The sequence below is a fragment of the Callithrix jacchus genome, chromosome 10 (assembly GCF_049354715.1).
Source record: "Callithrix jacchus isolate 240 chromosome 10, calJac240_pri, whole genome shotgun sequence".
In the NCBI taxonomy this organism is placed as follows: Eukaryota; Metazoa; Chordata; class Mammalia; order Primates; family Cebidae; genus Callithrix; species Callithrix jacchus.
In genome coordinates, this window is record NC_133511.1 from 22,267,867 (window position 1) to 22,282,679 (window position 14,813).

Here is a 14,813-nt window from a genome sequence, read left to right on the forward strand (position 1 = left end):
GCCCTCCAGTGTTGATGTAGCTCATTTTGTGTTATATTATTTAAATATATACAAAGGCCAGGCACAGTGGCTCAAGCCTGTAATCCCAGCACTTTGGGAGGCCGAGGTGGGCGGATCACCTGAGGTCGGGAGTTCGAGACCAGCCTGGCCAACATGGTGAAACCTCGTCTCTACTAAAAATACAAAAATTAGCTGGGCATGGTGGTGCATGCCTGTAATCTTAGCTACATGAGAGGTTGAAGCAGGAGAATCATTTGAACCTGAGAGGCAGAGGTTGCGGTGAGCCGAGGTTGCACCACTGCACTCCAGCCTGGCGACAGAGGGACACTCCATCTCGGGGGAAAAAAAAAAAGAAATAAAAGAAAAGGCCAGGATCACACCTGTAATCTGAACTCTTTGGGAGGCCAAAGCGGGCAGATCACGAGGTCAGGAGTTCAAGACCAGCCTAGCCAACATGGTGAAACTCCGTCTCTACTAAAAATACAAAAAATTAGCCAGTGTGGTGGCAGGTACCTGTAATCCCAGATACTCAAGAGGCTGAGGCAGGAGAATCGCTGGAACACAGGAGGGAGAGGCTGCAGTGAGCCAAGATCTCACCACTGCTCTCCAGCCTGGGAGACAGGCGGAGACTCCATCTCCAAAAAAAAAAAAAAAAAAAAAAAATTTAAGCATTCACAAAAGTAAGGCGAATGGCTCCATGAATCTCTTTGTACCCTTCACCAAGCTACAGCAATAATCAGTTCCTGGACAATCCTGCTTCGTCTATGTTCTAGCCACTCCCCCCCACTCACTACCCTACTGGACTATCTTGAAGCAAATCCCAGATTCCATGTTAGCTCATGTAAAAATCTTTCAGTATGTGTCTCTAAAAAATAAGAAGTCCTTTGAAAACATAACCAGGGTACCATTTTTGTTTTATTTTATTTTTGAAATGGAGTATTGCCCTGTCACCGAGACAAGTGCAGTGGTACAACCTCGGCTCACTGCAACCTCTGTCTCCCAGGTTCAAGTGATTCTCCTGTCTCAGCCTCCCAAGTAGCTGGGATTATAGGCATGTGCCACAACACCTGGTTATTTATTTATTTATTGTATTTTTAGTAGAGATGGGATTTTGCATTTTGGGCAGGCTGGTCTCAAAGTCCTGGTCTCAAGTGACCTCCCTGCTTTGGCCTCCCAAAGTGCTGGGATTACAAGCATGAGCCATCGTACCCGGCCCCTCAAAAGCCTCTTTTAAAGTGGACTGATTTGTGAAAAGTTTAGCTCACGTTTGTTCTACTGGGTTCCAAGAAATATAGTGACAGTTTTCCAATTCTGTCCTGTTAGTTGGGAGAAAGGAAGGCACTACCATAGTGGGGCCTGGACTGGACTGAGAGTGAGAGCCAGACATCTTCATTTGACAACCATTTGTGAGGAAGCTGGCCCGATGGGAGAGGATGATAGTCTTCTTCATTCTGTGACTCCCTTGGCGGTTCTCTCCCTCCTCCTGACTCTGCCATTTCCCTCCAGAGTATCCATCGACCCACGCCATCCCTGACAGCTGCAGCTCTTCTTGGACCATGAAACACTTCCCACTTCACATCCTTCCACGGATGTACAAGTGCAAAAGCACCACCACCGCAAAAGCGGGAACCAGTTAAAGGAGACAGTCGCTCTCTCCTCCCTACCCTTTTTGTCTTCTCTCCTCTCTCTTACCCTTACCTTCCTCTGTCCCTCCTCCACTATTGCCTTGGGAATATAGCATGCCTTTTATTTATTATTATTTTTCTTCTTTTTTAGTTCAGTCTCCATAGAAACTGTCAAAAATTGCCAATGCTAACTATATTTCAAGTCGTCATGGCGGGGTATTGGGAAAAGTTTTCTTTTTTATTAAAAATTAATTAATTAATTAATTATTTTCATAGAGACGGTGTTTCACCACATTGGTCAGGCTGGTCTCAAACTCCTGATCTCAGGTGATCCACCCACCTTGGCCTCCCAAAGTGCTGGGATTACAGGAGTGAGCCACCGCGCCCAGCCAGGAAAAGTTTTCAGTTAGCAATAATCGTGTCCCGGTAAACCTCATTGGCTACGATACTGCCACTGTGCAAAGCTATTATTATTATTATTTTTGAGACCAAGTCTCCCTCTGTTGCCCAGGGTGGAGTGCAGTGCCATGATGTTGGCTCATTGCAACCTCCACCTCCCAGGTTCAAGTGATCCTCCAGCCTTAGCCTCCCAGGTAGCTGGGATTACAGGCATGTGCCACCAATCACAACTGGCTAATTTTTGTACTTTTAGTAGAGACAGGGTTTCACCATGTTGGCCAGGCCGGTCTCGACCTCCTGACCTCAAGTGATCCATCCACCTGTCTCAGCCTCTCAAAGTGCTGGGATTACAGATGTGAGCCGCTGTGTCTGGCCAGCAGGCCTTTTAAACCCCTTCAGACTAAATAAATAAATAAATAAATAAATAAATAAATAAATAAATCCCTTCAGACTAACAGCAAAGGAAAACTATTGAGGATTTCTTGAACCGGCTTCTGTCCCCTCTGATAGGCCCAGGAGATTTGAAATTGTCAAGAATTTCACTTATTTTCATTCCTCACAGATCATTTCTATAAAACTAGCTCCAGCTCTCATTTTATAGTTGTTACCCCTGGGATATGAGCAATAGGCAAAGAGCTGTCCTCCCCAGGTTTTAACGGGTAGAAATAGGAAAACTCAGGAATTTAGAGGTGGATGAATGTGGACTGTATTTTCACCTGTACCTATTTTGTTTTCCCTTTTTCGCTCCTCCTTCCCATTCTAATACCAGCATTACTAGTAGTTAGCAAATTAGCTAGACCCAAGCCCATTGTAAGGATGACTTCCCCTTTAGCAAGAAAGTGCCTGCTAGGGACAGTACAACTTTAAATGCTGTGTTTTATTGTCAGGTGACATGAACTGAGGTTTGCTTCAGAAAATATGGCGACTTCATTTATAAGTGGCCTCACACCTTCCCCAGGGGTCTAGCAAGCCCTGTTTCACACCTTTTTTTTCTTTTTTTTTGAGATGGAGTTTGTCTCTTGTTGCCCAGGCTGGAGTGCAATGGCACAGTCTCGGCTCACCACAACCTCCCCTTCCTGGGTTCAAGTGATTCTCCTGCCTCAGCCTCCCAAGGAGCTGGGATTATAGGCATGCACCACCATGCCTGGCTAATTTTGTATTTTTTAGTAGAGATGGAGTTTCTCCATGTTGGCCAGGCTGGTCTCGAACTCCTGACCTCAGGTGAACTGCCCACATTGGCCTCCCAAAATGCTGGGATTACAGGCATGAACCACCACACCTGGCCCGCCCATTGTTTTTTTTTTTCACTGTATAGGAAAGTCTTCTGCCACACCGCCCATTGTCTTTTAAGGAAGAATGCCAGCCTGTGTCCATCCCGTCTTCATTTTCGTAGTGTGTGCTTCGCATCCTATGAGAGCTTACAGGGTTCAGCAATTAAGAGGCTAATAAGATGAAAGACACCTAAACAAACATCTCCAGTTGGAGCTCTGATGGCATCCTTGCCCTCAGGTGTTCTCACCTGGCAGTGGAGACAGGCAATTACCTTGAATATAGATGTTGTCATTTTAGCCATGGTCATTAAAAGTGATTTCCAATTTCTTCATTTATAAATGGCAACAGTACTGCCACCTGCCCAGGACTATTGCTGTTATAACTGTAAAGCCCTACACACGAGAGCTGTTTCAAAGCCAATCCAGTTGCAGGCTCATCAACACCGAATAATGAATGAGGAAATAAAGGAATGTATGCATGACTGAATGAATAAATGAATACAATGGTTTATTTTCAGTATGAATGGAGGGATGCACTAGCTCAAAGTCTGTAGGATTTTTCGGTCTGTAATGTGCTTTTTTTTTTCCAGAGGCGGGGTCAACTGGGTGTGGGAGCTCACACCTGTGATCCCAGCCCTCCAGCACTTTGGGAGGCAGAGACAGGAGGATCACTTGAGCTCAGGAGTTTGAGACTAGCCTGGGCAATATAGCGAGACCATCTCTGAAAAAATAAAATAAAGTGACCAGGTCTTGCTCTGTTGCCCAGGCTGGCCTCAAACTCCTGGCTTCAAGCAATCCCCCCACTTTGGCCTCCCAAGGTACTGGGATTTACAGGTATGAGCCATCACGCTCAGTATTTATGTAGCATTTAAAAAAATCTTTTTGCAGACCAGGAATATGAGATTCAGAATTGCTTAAAGTGAACTAGGTCAGAAGTAGGGGAATCAGAACTTGAACTCAGGTCTTTTCCAGCCCGGCATCGCTGTTACTTTCATCTGGTATATTTACTTCCTGCAGAACATTTAGATCTCAGCTTAAATATCACCTCCCTGCTGCAAGCCTTCCCTTTCAGCCCAGCTAACGTGCCCTCTTCCCCTTCACTCTCTTTCCCATTCACCTCTTTTATTTTCTTCATTTCTCACTACCATTATTTGACATCATTTTACTTTTTGAGTTGAAGTCTGCAAGGTAGTCTATGTGCCGGGTGCTGTGTTGGGCTTGACCTCCATTATTTACTAAAGTAATCACACAGCCTTATGAAGACAGTCTCCCTCTTATCTCTATTTTACCTGAACAGAAACTGAAGTTCGTAGAGTTTAAGTTACGCTCCAGGTTTAAACAGCAGTAATGGTGTTACTCTAAGTAGAAAGGTTCTGATATTGAATTGCAATGGCCACACTTCTTTTTTTAAATTTTTTTGAGATGGAGTTTCGCTCTTTGTTACCCAGGCTGGAGTGCAATGGCACGATCTCGGCTCACTGCAACCTCCGCCTCCTCGGTTCAAGTAATTCTCCTGCCTCAGCCTCTCAAGTAGCTGGGACTACAGGCGTGTGCCACCATGCCCAGCTAACTTTTGTATTTTTAGTAGAGACGGGGTTTCACCATGTTGACCAGGATGGTCTCCATCTCTTGACCTCGTGATCCATCCGTCTTGGCCTCCCAAAGTGCTGGGATTATAGGCGTGAGCGACTGCGCCTGGCCTAATGGCTACACTTTTAAATACTGTGCCAGTTTTTTTGTTCTGTTTTTGAGGCGAGGTCTGGTTCTGTCATCCAGGCTGGAGTGCCGTGGTGTGATTTCACTGCAACCTCTGTCTCCCAGGCTCAAGGGATCCTTCCACCTTTTCATCCTCTCACTTCAGCCTCTCAAGTAGCTGAGACTACAAACATGTGCCACCATGACTGGCTGAATTTTGTATATTTTTGGGGGGTGGAGTCAGAGTTTCGCCATGTTGCCCAGGCTGGTCTCCAACTCCTGGGCTAAAGCAATGCACCTGCCTTGGCCTCCCTCCCAGCCCTACGACATCTCAAGAAAATTGGTGACATCCTATTATCTATTGATTTCAAAATGATTGAGAATTATCTAAATCAATGACATAACTGATGGTTACAATAAAGGAATAATTCAAGTTTATTTTTTAGACTAATGCAGACAAGCAGCAGTATGGGCTTCATTAATATCTGGCTTGAAAATGCTTGTTCTAATGCTGGGCTCGGTGGCTCATGCCTATAATCCCAGCACTTTGGGAGGCCAAGTTGGGTGGAGCATGAGGTCAAGAGATCGAGACCACCCTGGTCAACATGGTGAAACCCCATCTCTACTGAAAATACAAAAATTAGCTGGGCATGGTGGCACAGCCTGTAGTCCCAGCTTCTTGGGAGGCTGAGGCAGGAGAATCGCTTGAACCCAGGAGGCAGAGGTTGCGGTGAGCCGAGATGGCGCCATTGCACTCCAGCCTGGGTGACAAGAGTGAAACTCCGTCTCAAAAAAAAAAAAGAAAATGCTTGTTCTTATTCTTCCCAACAAATTTTTCTGAAGATCATTTCACCAAAATTATGTGCTAACTGGTCAGGAAAAGGAGATAGCCCAGACGTGTATTTGGGGATAAAAAGACTATTGATCATCACGTATCAAGAAAGTAGTAGAGTTGACTATAAATTACAGGAGATGGCAGACCACGGTGGAAAGAGTGTGGATTTCAGCTTCTGGTACTCACTAACCGTGTTTGGGTAAACCTCAACTGAGTTTTGCTTTTCTCATCTGTAAAAGGAGAAAATAAAACTTTAGTTACAGGGGCCTTATTAGAATTAAATGAAATAATTTATATAAACTACCTGATATGCAGTTGGTGATGTTAACTTTATTTTCCTTATTTTTTTTTTTAAATAAAATACAGATGGGGTTTCACTATGATGGCCAGGCTGGTCTTGAACTCCTGACCTCAGGTGATCCACCCACCTCGGCCTCCCAAAGTGCTAGGATTACAGGCGTGAGCCACCGCGCCCAGCCTATTTTTCTTATTTTTTATTATTTTTTTAAGACGGAGTGTTGCTGTGTCACTCAGGCTGGAGTGCAGTGTCGTGATTTCAGCTCACTGCAACCTCCGCCTCCTGGGTTCAAGCCATTCACCTGCCTCAGCCTCCCAGGTAGCTAGGACTACAGGTATATGCCACCACAGCTGGCTAATTTTTGTATTTGTAGTAGAGATGGGGTTTCACCATGTTGGCCAGGCAGGTCTCAAACTCCTGACCTCAAGTGATCCACCCGCCTTGGCCTCCCAAAGTGCTGGGATTACAGGCGTAAGCCACCGTGCCTGGCTGGTGATAAGTTAACTTTAGTCTCTTTCCACTGTCTCTTGTTCATAACAATTTACTTGTCCATATATGAGACGTAATTATGAAATAAAGAACAAGATCGATATTTCATGTAACTATAGTGAAATGCAAACATCAAAATTTGTGCCATCCCCAGCATAGCAGCACATCTTGGGAAGCTACCCACTTGGTCTAACTCCACTCACTGTGTTTGCTCAAAACATCTTTGGAATGCTTCTCTCTGCCAGTCAGAGCCCCGTGCAGAAGACATTCACAGGAAATGAAATCAGTGATTTACTGTTCATCCACCACAGACTGTTACTCATCCTGAACAAGTGAATGAGTGATTATTTTCAAAACAGACCAACAGATAAGAGCAAGCCACAACCCTCACACCATGTTACAGAGTGGCCATTCAGCACTCAGACCAAGTATCCCTCAGCTTCCCAGAACTTTTTCCAGATTTGCTCAGAGAAGCACTTGTTGGCAGCTTCACCAGGAGCCACTTTATTTTTCCTTTTTTTTTTTTTTTTGAGACAGAGTTTCGCTCTTGTTACCCAGGCTGGAGTGCAATGGCGCGATCTTGGCTCACCGCAACCTCCGCCTCCTGGGTTCAGGCAATTCTCTTGCCTCAGCCTCCTGAGTAGCTGGGATTACAGGCACACGCCACCATGCCCAGCTAATTTTTTTTTGTATTTTTAGTAGAGACGGGGTTTCACCATGTTGAGCAGGATGGTCTCGATCTCTTGACCTCGTGATCCACCCGCCTCGGCCTCCCAAAGTGCTGAGATTACAGGCTTGAGCCACCTCGCCCTGCCTAAAACTATTTTTATATCCATTATTTCCTGTATCTTAGAGTTTGCCTAGAAGCAGGGAGAAAGACAATTAATTCAATTTTTCTGGAGAAACAGAGATCCAGTTTTGTGTCAAGGGGCATAGGTGGAGTCAAAAAGTTATCTGAAAGGCTGATATCCACTTACCATGAAAACAAGAGTGGTAAGTAGTTGTTTGGCCAAATGTTAAGAGTTCAAATCTTGGCTCTGCCATTTACTAGCCATGTGACTTTGAATAAGATGCTTGAACTCGGCCGGGCGCGGTGGCTCATGCCTGTAATCCCAGTACTTTGGGAGGCTGAGGAGGGTGGATCATGAGGTCAAAAGATCGGGACCATCCCGGTCAGCATGGTGAAACCCCGTCTCTACTAAAAATACAAAATAAAATACCTGGGCATGGTGGCGCGTGCCTGTAATCCCAGCTACTCAGGAGGCTGAGGCAGGAGAATTGCCTGAACCCAGGAGGCGGAGGTTGCGGTGAGCGGAGGTTGCGGTGAGCCGAGATTGCGCCATTGCACTCCAGTCTGGGTAACAACAGCGAAACTGCGTCCCCCCGCCTAAAAAAAGATGCTTGAACTCTGTCTCAGCAACTTCATTTGTAAAGTAGTTCCTAGTTCACAGTCTCCTCAAGGAATTGTATGAGTCACATGTGTGAGAAGGAAAGAACAACACCAGCCTATAGAAAGTACTCAATAAATTTGAGTTATTTTTATATAGTGCTTTATGGTTTACAAAGCACGTTCCCCTCCCAAAGTCAAAGCGATCCTTTTCACGTACATTATTATATCTCAAGATCCAGATTACTTGACTTTTAACCCAGGCATTTGGAAAAAATTCAGAATATTGGGTAAAATGCAGCAATGCTTTACTGAACACAACCAAGGAGGCTAATACTAGGTATTGGTGTTTCCAGCCCAGTCCTGTCTTTGCTCCATGCCTAGAAGAGCATTCTGCAAGGTCCCCAAGAAGCTCTGGAAGAAGCTCCTACCCAGGAAGCATTAATTTTCCCTCATCCTTTATATAGCAGGAGGCAGAATTAATGCACATTGTTACTTAAGCTCCAGCTGTCTTATCTCCCTGCTTCCAAACACCACTGACTACTCTTTAGAAAACCAATTCCAGGCTCAGGGAGTTTCGCTGTATCATTTCCCCCGCTATAAACTTTAGATGCCTTATAAAGCAACCACAAAAAGCCACTCCATGGGTGCTGGTCACCATCCCTCTCCCATACTCCAACCAGGGACAGGCCCGAGACTGACATTTCTGGAAAACGCAGTGTGTGCAAGGTTAGGTTACCATGGTCCATACAAATGAGGAAATGAGTCTGTAGAAAGAAGTAACTTGCCTAAGGCACCGCAATGGATACAAGTGCTCTAGCTGCAGCACTTACCAGCTCTATAATCTTCCCCAACCTCTCTGAGCTGAGTTTTCTCATCTATAAAACTGGGATAATGATTAAACACACCCCTAGGGTCAGTGTAAAAATTCAGTGAGTTAATTCACTCATTATGATTAGCACAATGACTGGCACATACAAGAGCCCAATAAATATTAGGTTGTTATTATTATTATTACCAAAAAAAAGACTATCAGTGTTTATTCATTGCCTCTTTCATTATAGCAAGTTGGGACCCTTGTCCCTGACTGAGGACGGTGACTTTGTTTCCAAATGAAAGAGTGTTAACATTCCCCCAGCCAAATTCACCAGGTGGGGAATGGGGCATCAATATGGTTATGGCTTCCACCTTCTTTGCAGTGGGAGTAGTTTTGTCCAACCTACGGTACAATTCACTTATTATTGTGCATTGGTGATTTAGTCCTTCTTTGAATCCTTTTATTGACAGGATATCCACTCCCTCAAGAAATAAACCTCCCATTCCTTTTGAACACCTCATAATTAGGAAGTGTCTTTTCTCTCTCTCTCTTTTTTTTTTTTTTTTTGAGACGGAGTCTCGTCCTGTGGCCCAAGCTGGAGTGCAATGGCGTGATCTCGGCTCACTGCAGCCTCCACCTCCCGGGATCAAGCCATTCTCCTGCCTCAGCCTCCCGAGTAGCTGGGATTACAGGCATGCGCTATCACACCTGGCTAATTTTTGTATCTTTAGTAGAGACGGGGTTTCACCATGTTAGCCAGGCTAGTCTCGAACTCCTAACTTCGTGATCCACCCGCCTTGGCCTCCCAAAGTTCTGGGATTACTCCCAAAGTTCTGAGCCACCGAACCTGGTCAGGAAGTATATTTTCTCTGTTCCTTCTCCCTCTACCCTCCTGGCCCTTCCTTCCATTCCTCCTTTCTTTTTCCCTTCTCTCTTCTTTCTGCCCTGTACCTCTTCTCTCGTTCCCTTCCAGGTCCTGCCAGGTCTGAGAACCTGAGATGCTGCTCCCCACCCCCTCTGCCCCACCCAAAAGGCACTATCCAGTCACTGACCACAGCCTTGGAGAGCACAGTAGATCTTTAGTGCAGCCGCTTGGCCAGCTGATTAGGAACCCAGCCCTCGATGGTCCTAACAACCCTCTGGGTTTTGCAGGATCTTTGGGAAGCAAAACCTTTTATCTAGGCCTTATGGCTTGGCCTTTTGGTCCATTAGTATCATCCATCAGTTCACCCGATTTCCATTAATAACCGCATCTAGAACCACATGAAACTTGAAATGGGTTGATCTGAGTCTTGAGGCTCAGCTGGGCGGGTATGGAAGCCAAGGAGAGGGCTCGGCGCCGGGGGTGACTCTCGGGACCTGAAGCACACGAGCAGCCCACAAGGGTGGGGTCCTCGCCTGCAAGCCAGCGCTACTACAGCTCCAGCCCGCACCGAGCCTCCTCGGAAAGCGCGGCCGCTTTAAGAGAGGGGCGGGGCCCGGGTACAGGCAAGGCAGGGCCAGCCCACAAGGCTTCTTTTCCTTTTTGATCCATTCAAAAATTACTCATTGCAAATTCCCGGACCGCTAGGCGAGGAGAGGGAAGGGGGCGGAGGAGACAGGGCTACTGCAGGCGCAGCGCTGGGGGCAGCCGGGGGCCCGAGTGGCTGAGGCTGGTCCCCGCAGCGGCTGCTCGCCGGCGTTCTGGCTCCTGTGGCCTCACCAGGAAGCGTCAGAGTCTCGACTCTGGGGAAGCTCGGAGCGCCGCCTCCGCCGCCGCCGCCTCCCGCCTGGCTCTGGCTCCCCGAGCCCCCTCCCCTGGCCCAGCCCGACTCCTTCCTCCTTCCTGGACGATCCGGCTCGGGCGCCGTCCCTGGTGATGGCTGGCCGCTGAGCCATGGCTCAGTACGGCCACCCCAGTCCGCTCGGCATGGCTGCGAGAGAGGAGCTGTACAGCAAAGTCACCCCCCGGAGGAACCGCCAGCAGCGCCCCGGCACTATCAAGCATGGATCCGCGCTGGACGTGCTCCTCTCCATGGGGTTCCCCAGAGCCCGCGCGTAAGTGGCCGGGCTCGCAGCCCTGGACGACCCCTCCCGCGCGCGCGGCCGGCCCTCGGCTTCGCTCCGGCTCGCCTCCCAGCGCCTGCTGGACGGGCGGCGCGCTCCCCGCCGCTCCCGACCTGTTGGGGGCAGGATGGGCGCGCTGGCAGCCCGGGACTCGGCTCTGGGCGGGGGTGCCGGGGAAGACGCGGCGCGGGGGCGCTGGGCCGGGGCTTGCCTTGGGATGCCTAAAGCTGGGAGACGAGGGCCCGGGGTTCGAGTCCCGGGTACGGTGCCCGGCGTCTGGCCTCCGCGGGTGGAGCTCAGCGTTTCTTTAGCGCACTCCCCTGGGTTTCCAGCGCTTAGCGCCTGGGTAGGCGGGGCCCCGCGCAAGACTCGGGCATCCTCTCCGGCCGGAATACTGGGCTGGCCTGGGATCCTCCCGTGTCTGGGAAAGGGCGAGAGACTGCGGGACAGCGAGGCCGGCGCCCCCGTTGCAGTGGCTTCCAGCTCCGGATGTCGCTCTCCGGCTCGGTCTCCCCCTGGAGTAGGAGGAGCGGGAGCGTGGGTGTTGCTGCGTGTTCATTGATGGGGAGGATGGAATGAGAAAGAGAAGCGATCCCTCCAGGGGACCTGGGTTCTCGTCAGTGGTGACGGCAGCTCAGAAATCTGTGGGTGCCTGAGAGTAAGGAGGGGGAGCTGTTCTCTTTCATCCTTCCTCTAGGAGAGTGGGATAGGGGAGGGCAAGGAGAGCGCAGGTGGCTGCCCCTGGAGCCTGCTGGGGAGAGGCCTGGTTGCCAGCATAGGGCAGCGGTGGCCGGAGTCGTCTTAGGCTGGTTGACTCAAGTGTCAGGGGCTGGAACTCTAAGAGGAATCCAAGGCCCAGCGAGCAGGCCCTTCTCCCTGGTTAATCCCTGGCGTTCAGATTTCTTAGGTGGGGACACAAGGCCTGGGTTCCCGTCGAGGCGCAGCTTCTTTGCATCTTTGAATTACATCACCTGTACAGGAGAGTTGGGCAAACTTTGTCAGTAAGGTCCAAGTAAATGAAAGTCCTTTTTATTTTTTATTTTTTTTCCCCGTCTCGCATTTTTTTTTCGGGTAATAACTTTATTTATTTATTTTTCGAGACATAGTCTCGCTTTGTCGCCCAGGCTGGAGTGCACTGTGGCAACCTCATCTCACTATAACCTCCATCTCCCAGGTTTAAGTGATTCTCCCACCTTAGCCTCCTGAGTAGCTGGGACCACAGGCATGTGCCACCACGCCCAGCTAATTTTTGTATTTTTAGTAGAGATAAGGTTTTGACACGTTGGCCAGGCTGGTCTTGAACTCCTGACCTCAGGTGTTCGCCAACTCCGCCTCCCAAAGTACTGGGATTACAGGCAATAACTGTAGGTCTCCCTTCCCTTGTCCCTGGGTAAACGTTGTTTATTCTTTACTAACTTGGTTTTGATCTCTTAATCAAAGTAAACCCTTGATTTATTCTCTAGACTACTGGGACACGTTGGAGGGGCTTTAGAAGGCCCCAAAATGGACTGATGTTTTCTGCCTTGCACTCACTTCCTAATACGACTTCCTAATACCAGGGCTCCAGTTCCTAATACCAGAATTACAGGGAGAAAATGTGGATACTGCAGGGGTGAGTCAGGTGTGGACGCTTCAAGTGAGGTCGTCAGTATGGATGAACAGTGTGCACAGCTCTCCTTAAAAACTGGAGGTGGGGCTGGGTGCAGTGGCTCACGCCTGTAACCCCAGCACTTTGGGATGCTGAGGCAGCTGGAATACTTGAGGCCAGAAGTTCGAAACCAGACTGGCTAACATGGTGAAACGCCCTCTTTACTAAAAACACAAAAATTAGCTGGGTGTGGTGGCGCATGCCTGTGATTCCAGATTCTTGGGAGGCTGAGATAAGAGAATCACTTGAGCCCTGTAGGTGGAGGTTGCAATGAGCCAAGATCACACTGTGGCACTGCAGCCTGGGTAACAGAGTGAGACTCTGTCTAAAACAAACAAACAAACAAACAAACAAAAAACAACAAAAAAAGAAAAACTGGAGGTAGGAGTGGGGAAGTCAGCTGGGGAATGCTGCGGAATTAGCATAGTCTCAGGCTACTGCCTTTTTTGAAATGAGGCCACCACTAAAAACCTAAATTGCTTAATTAAGAGAAGAAATACTTAACTGAACTCCTCAGACAGTCATCTTTGAGATTCAAGTCAGCTTGAACGGGACAACTTTTCTCCTGCACTGAGTCCAGGAGGTCTTGCCATGTCCTGGCAGATTAGCATAAGTGTCTAATTTTGGCTTGCGCACCCCCTGAGATCTCCTAATAGCTAGCATGTATTGAATACTTACTCTATACTGTTCTAAGTACTTATGTCTTTATTACCCATTTTATCCTCCTAGTAACTCATTGAAGAAGGTACTACATGCCCATTTTGTGAACTGGGCAACTGAGGTTTAGAAAGGTGCATACCTTGCTTATGGTCACAGCAGTAAGCAGTGAAGCTGGGATTCAAACCCAGGTATTGTATCTGGGCAGGCCTCACACCACCTAGGACCAGGATAGAAATAATGTAATGTGGGTAAAATGCTTAGAACAGTTCCTGGCACGTAGTGAGCAATCGTGAAGTGTTAGTTACTTTATTAGCTTCCTATGGCTGCTGTAATAAATGGCCACAAACTGAGTGGCTTAGAACAGCAGAAATTTATTCTCACAATTGTAGAGACCAGGAGTTGAAAATCAGTATTGCTGGGCTGAAATCGAGGCGTCAGCAGGGCTGTGCTCCCTCTGGAATCTCTAGGGCAATCCAATCCCTGCCTCTCCTGGCTTCTGGTGGGGGCTGGCATTCTTTGGCTTGTGGCTGCATGAGTCCAGTCACTGCCTTTGTGGTCAAATTGTCTTTGTTTTCTGTGTCCAGTCTCCCTTGGCATGTCTCTTATGAGGGTACATGTGGTTGTACTTAAGTCCCACTTGGATAATCCAGCGTAATCTCCCCGTTTCAAGATCATTATCTGCAAAGTCCTTTTTTTAAAAAAAATAATAATAAGGCAGCATTCACAGCTTCTAGGGATTAGGATGTGGGTGTCTTTTGGGGGATCATTGTCCTATCACAGTGACTATTATATTACTACTAGCACTGTCCCTCTTTACCAAAGACATAATAAGAGTAGGCCTGGAGAGAGGGAGGTTGGGTTTGCTGCTCTTTTTCTTAAATTCTCTGCCTGAAAGGGAGTGAAGCTCTTGGAGGTCACCTATGTAGTCAGACTCCCTGCTCCCCCAGGTTTGCTTTCCTCCTCCACTTCAACCCAGAAAGGCTGATGCGGTCGGCCTTCCTTCTAATAACTTAGACCAGTATGAAAAGGGGCCATCGGAGACTTCAGAGAGCAGGCATTTAACTCCATTTTGGAGAGGTGAGAAGAAAGAGCAACGGTGTCAGGCTTAGCTCATCAGAAGCTTGTCTCTTAAGCGTTATGCCTGGAGGGCAGAGGATAATGAAAATCCAAAGCCTGGAAGAGCAGTGATGGTCTTCTGAGTCCAGAAGACTTGGATGTGATGCTTTAAGATGGGGTGAGATGGTTGTTTCAAACCTGGCCCTTTTGACAGAGTGATAGTAGAGTGACCGGGCTGAAAGCTCTAGTCTCCTCTGTGGGTGTAACTGGGTCTGGTATTGTTCGGCAGCAAGTGGGGGCACTCCGGCCAGACTCTTGGTAGGCTGGCAGAGAGAGTTGAGGCCAGCAAGGCCAGGCCCTATCCAGCCTGTGCTGTGCGGTGGTCTTGCAAAAGTCACTTAGTCCCCTTGGGGCAATGCTAGTGCCCTCTGAGGGGAACGCCATTAATGAATGCAGGCTTGTTAAGTGCTTGACAGAGCTAAGAGGACCGGAGGGTTGCAGGGCTGGCTCAAGCAGGGTGACCTCAGGGTGTGCTCTCTCCAGCTCTTTACTCCCTGGAGCTGGGCTAGGTTTTTCCATCCTAATGT

At 48.2% G+C, this 14,813-nt stretch overlaps 1 protein-coding gene and 1 pseudogene across 3 annotated transcripts in view; one reads left to right on the plus strand and one right to left on the minus strand.

The window, feature by feature from the left end:
- Positions 1–1,966: 1,966 nt before the first annotated feature.
- Positions 1,967–2,091, minus strand: LOC118145873 (U4 spliceosomal RNA; annotated as a pseudogene).
- An 8,272-nt stretch (positions 2,092–10,363) lies between these two features.
- Positions 10,364–14,813, plus strand: part of UBASH3B (ubiquitin associated and SH3 domain containing B) — a 160,284-nt gene continuing 155,834 nt past the window's right edge. For all 3 annotated transcript variants that reach the window (XM_035264899.3, XM_035264897.3, XM_002754519.6), the window contains exon 1: positions 10,364–10,853. Coding sequence is in view for 2 of the 3 variants with exons in the window: in XM_002754519.6 (XP_002754565.1) it covers positions 10,693–10,853 (161 nt within the window). In the remaining variant the exon portion in view is untranslated. The remainder of the gene's footprint in view (positions 10,854–14,813) is intronic.